The 5,313-nt window shown below is 20.9% G+C and overlaps 1 protein-coding gene across 1 annotated transcript; it reads left to right on the top strand.

Annotated features, from left to right (window-relative positions):
• The first annotated feature begins 3,540 nt into the window (after positions 1–3,540).
• On the top strand, positions 3,541–3,984 carry LOC130950338 (acidic endochitinase SE2-like). Its single transcript, XM_057878844.1, has one exon. The coding sequence runs from the start codon at positions 3,541–3,543 to the stop codon at positions 3,982–3,984; it is 444 nt and encodes a 147-aa protein (XP_057734827.1).
• Positions 3,985–5,313: the final 1,329 nt, after the last annotated feature.

Below are 5,313 nucleotides of genomic sequence, written 5' to 3'. Positions count from 1 at the left end.
AGTGCGACAATAATAATACAAAAAATAATATTATAAAAATTAACAGTAATATATTTAAATATCTAAAATTTAAAGTCTATTAATCAAGATTCTTCTCATTTTAATTAACACATTTAAAGTATGTTAACTAAAGGTATTTTCTTTTCATTTAATGTTTTGGTCATGTTATTTAATATACTTATTAGTATTACAAGATATAATATAATACAAAAAAAATTATTACTCATTAATTCAAGAATTTATAAGGAGTATAATTTAAATGGAACAAATTCAATTCTTCTCTACAATATAATTGTGTAGAAGAGATAAATAACAAATTTTAAAAAGACAAAAATTCAATTCAAATCATCATATTTTTTTCATATATATATATATATATATATATATATATATATATAGGTGTAGAAACTATTTCATTTTTTATTAAACAATTAATCAACAATTTTTCGTCATTTAACTGAACAGTTTATTGTACTTATACTCTTATAATAGAAGTCTTTTTTTAGACAAAAATAATTATTAACTATATGTAACACCGCCAAAATTATATATATTATCTCAATCACCTATTAGGAAAAACCACTAAATACTAATACTCTAATAGTCTATTTATATTTGAAAAACTAGATTTGAATTTAAATAATTAAGTAATTAGATTATTATTATTTGTACTTTTTAGTTGAGTAAATATGATTTTATCCAATCTCAATAAATCAAATTCATATAATACAATAATTTTATTATTATATTAATATTTAATTAATAATATAAATTTTGTACACATAAATAATTTTTTAAAAATATAGGGATACAAACATTATCACAATAGACACTTTATATATATATTTTTTATTTTTAAGATACAATGAGGGCAAATGCCCCCACAATGTTGTGAATAAGTCCATCCTGGTTATAGAATATGATTATACTAACATTAAAATTGGCTACTAAAATTTAAAATATTAGTATTTTTATTTATAATTACATTATGAGAATATAAATATTTTAAAATTATATTAGTTTTTTTTAATATTATAAATTATGGCACAAAAAATTTATAGAATCAAACTAATTTTACAAAAAGATTGTATATAGGAGACAAAAGTTTCCCAACTAAAAAGATCAGAATCTCCATAAATAAAAAATCAAATAATAAGATTTTTAGTTATTATTTTCATGTAAAAGAGTTTAATTTATTACTAATAATTAATTTTAATATTCGTTATCTAAAATTTGAAACGATTTAACTTATATATTTTTTATTAGGTGTTAAATTTGTTCCACAAATAAAAATAATTAATTTTTATACTTACTATTTAAAAATAATATTTTTCTTTCTATATATAAAAATAAAATTAGATATTAGTATAAAAAAATTACGTTGATTGTTATAAAATTAACTAAAAATTATTATTTTTTTATACAATTAAATTTTGATTTTAATTTTTAATCATAATATTAGTATTCTCTCCAAATTATATTTAATAAATATTTAAAAAAAGAGAAATAAAAATTATTTTAAGATTCCTTTACATTCCATTGTTACTAACTAATTTTATTTTAAGATTTATATTAGACTATAATTATATTTTAGGATGTTTATTTATAATTTATTTATTATTCTATTCTAAAACGATTTTTTCGGTTGAACCATCGATTGAATCGGTTAAACTAATAAACCAATAAATTAATAACTAAAACGGTTTAATGATCGGTCCGGTTCTCAGAACTTTAATACTAACCGTTTTTTTAGTATCATCTATGCTTCTTATAATATATATTTTATTTTCTTCTAACTAATACATATTTAAATATAATTAACTCATATTTTTTAATTGAAGTACAAATTAATTAATTTTAAAATAACAAATAATAATGAATATAAAAGTAAAATAAAAATTACTTATTCTGAGAAGAAAAATAAATTTATATAATTATTTAATTATATAAAAATATTTAGACTTTGAAATTATTTTTTGGATATTATTCATAAATTATTATTTTTATTGTGTCTAATTAAAAAATTATATAGTAGTATAAATTAATTATATGTCTATTTTTGTATTAATTATTTATAAAATTCAACTTAATTATTTTTAAAATGTTAATAAAAATATGTATTTTAAATTTTAATTTTAAATTTTTGATTATTTTATATTTTTTATTTACTTCAAAATAGTTTTATCAGTTAAATTAATAATTTATTAATTAAACTAATAAATCAATAACATGACCAATTCGTTCGATTTTGACAACTATAGTATATACGACTCTATTTTCTGATATTGCTTTGTGCATTATTGTAATCTGTTACACGTGTCTAAATAGCTCAAATATTAAATATTATTATAAGTCGGACGTAGTAATTGAGTTACACGGGTCACGGGTTGCACTAGTTTAACTACTCTAACGGTGTTAAGTTGATTATTATTCTGTTTTTTAATAGCTATTTTCCTAGTTATGCTCTTGTCTTTTTTTGGAATGTTGTTTCTGTTTCTATTCTTGTCTTATTTCTAGCTGGCGTATGTAGATTATTACAACAATTGTAAATTAATGCAGCAAATTCACCATAATTCGAATTCCACTTACATTAATTTATTAGTTAATAATAAAATTTTAAATAAAATTTAAATCTATGATGGATTAATTTTAGCCGATTGGACTATACTGTATATAACCAAAACCAAAAAATATATGTAACTAAAAAATATAATTATCTATATATTAAAATTAATCACTAATATATTTATATATAAATATATTATTTAATTTATTTTTAATAAATATTTATATTTAATATATATTTTTTATTAATAATTAATTTTTATAATTAATTTTAATACACATCTAATATAATTATATATAAATAATGCTTTTTTAATATAAAATAATTTATTTTTAAATTTGATTATATATTTTTATATTAATAAAAATAAATATTTTTATATTAATCATATATATATGCCCAAATGTACATCTTAAGGCAGGGACGAAGCTACATGGAGAGGAAGGGGGGCGATAGCCCCTTAATTTTAATTTTTTACATATAAATTATATATAAATTTCAGTTTAATCCTCTTTAAAATTTTATTTTAATTTTATTTAATTGTATAAGTATTTTTAACCCCTTTAATATTTCATCTAGTTCCACCCCTGTTTTAAAAAGCTAAGGATGAAAGTTAATAGTAACCGAGCTCATGGGTATTTAATTTGTAATTTGATTCCCAATCAAAATCGATTCGAACCAATTATATTGACTCTTTATTTAATAGATAATTAGGATCCAACCTAACTAAATTCGACCTTAATTTGTTTGAAATTTTTAAAATGAATTTTATAATTTTTAAAAAAAGATTTAAAATTTTAAAAATAATAAACTTTTTTTAATTTTAAATATTTTTATTTAAATTTTAGATATTTTTTATAATAATTTAAAGTAACATTTCCTAAAAAAAATAAAAATACTAATTAATTAAAGTTTACTGTATCTTTAGTTGATTAACAAGCGAAATTGTTACTTTATTATTTGTTTGGAATAGAATGGTACTTACTACTTTATATATATATATATATCAAACACATCTTTTATGTGACACCGGAAACTTTGAGATTGTGCTCCTCGCCTTTCTCTACACTTTCGGTTGTGGCACAACTCCAGATTGGAACTTTGCTGGCCACTGTGGGCCATGGTTCCCTTGTTACAATCTACAACCAGAAATCGAACATTGCCAAAGAAATGGCGTGAAAGTTTTCCTCTCCCTTGGAGGAGCCGTTGGGCCCTACTCCTTATGCTTGCCGGAAGATGCCAAGAGCGTCTCCGACTACCTTTACTACAACTTCCTCCGTGGCCAAGGGGGTCCATTAGGGAATGTGAACTTCGATGGCATCGATTTCGACATTGAAGGTGGGGGTTCAAACCTTTATTGGGACAACTTAGCTAGAGAACTCGATACACGCAGAAAGCAAGACAGGTGCATACTATAAAACATTTGTTTTTTTAAGAAAACTCAAATACAGTCGATTTCACACAGTAAAGTTGATAACTGAGAGTTGTTAGATAATTTGACTGATTTGACTAAATTTTCATCTAATGACTTTCAACTATCAATTTCACACAAAATATTTCACATGAAGTCAACTGCACCTGAATTTTCACCTTCCTTAATTGTGATTAGGATCAAAGGTTCTTAAAATCGAACCCATCATTCAACCATTAAATATTTTTTTAGTTATTTTAAATTAGTTAACAACAAAAAAAACAATATCCATTTAATTGATCAATCAATTTTTTTCAGTTTTTTATCGATTTTTTGTTAGTCTTTTTTTATTTCAACAAGACCAATTAAATAACTGATTTTCGCCTAACTCGATTGAATCAACTAATTTGGTCCGATTATTCAAACTATGATGAGGATGAATATATAATATTTCTAATAACACTTTAAATTATATTGTTGAAATTAAGGTATTATTTTTTATATTTTAATAATATTTTTATTTTATTTTTCATATTATAAAATGTGACAAATACTAATACTAATAAAGATTCCAGTATTTTCTGAAAAATTAACTTGTTAATAAAATAACAAATAAAATATTTTAAATTTAAATTATTAATATAAAATATAATAAATAAAAAATTAAAATTTATTTAATTAATAAAAAGTACAACATTATATATTTGATAAGAAATGTTTTAAAATATTATCAAATAATAAAAAATATATAAAAATTTACGTACAATTATTTTTATATAAAATTAGTAGTTAAAAATTATTAAATAATAACTTAATAAATTTTACTAAATTGTCTAATAATTTTTAAATTTTAACTATCAATTATACATAACAATATTACTTTAATTTTAATAGTATATTTTAAATATTATTAAAATAGATAACTACTGTATACCCACTATAGTAATCATCAGTATAATATAGACTGTATTAAGAGTATATGATATATGAATAGAACATATTTCTATTAAGAAGAGAAATCAATTAGGAGGATCTATTAAGAAGATAAATCAATTCTCATAAAAGTAATGAAGAAAGAATGTTACTCTTACTAACCATTTTTCCAGAAGAAGAGACACCACCTTGTGACTTAGGAATGTCATTAATTTGCTCAACATAGCAGGCATTGGTTTCAGTACCTAAAATGATAGCAACAACAACATCATTGTCCTAATATTCTGCTCCAGCTAATGTTGCTATAGCATCACTCACCTATATATTGAGAAATAGGCATTTACTTCAACCATACTACCAATGCTTTGATTCAAACTTTTACAATTTTACAATAATTATTAAA

The sequence above is a fragment of the Arachis stenosperma genome, chromosome 9, assembly GCF_014773155.1.
Source record: "Arachis stenosperma cultivar V10309 chromosome 9, arast.V10309.gnm1.PFL2, whole genome shotgun sequence".
NCBI classification, from domain to species: Eukaryota; Viridiplantae; Streptophyta; class Magnoliopsida; order Fabales; family Fabaceae; genus Arachis; species Arachis stenosperma.
Note: the sequence above shows the minus strand (reverse complement) of the source record. Positions and strands in the feature narration are given on the sequence as shown.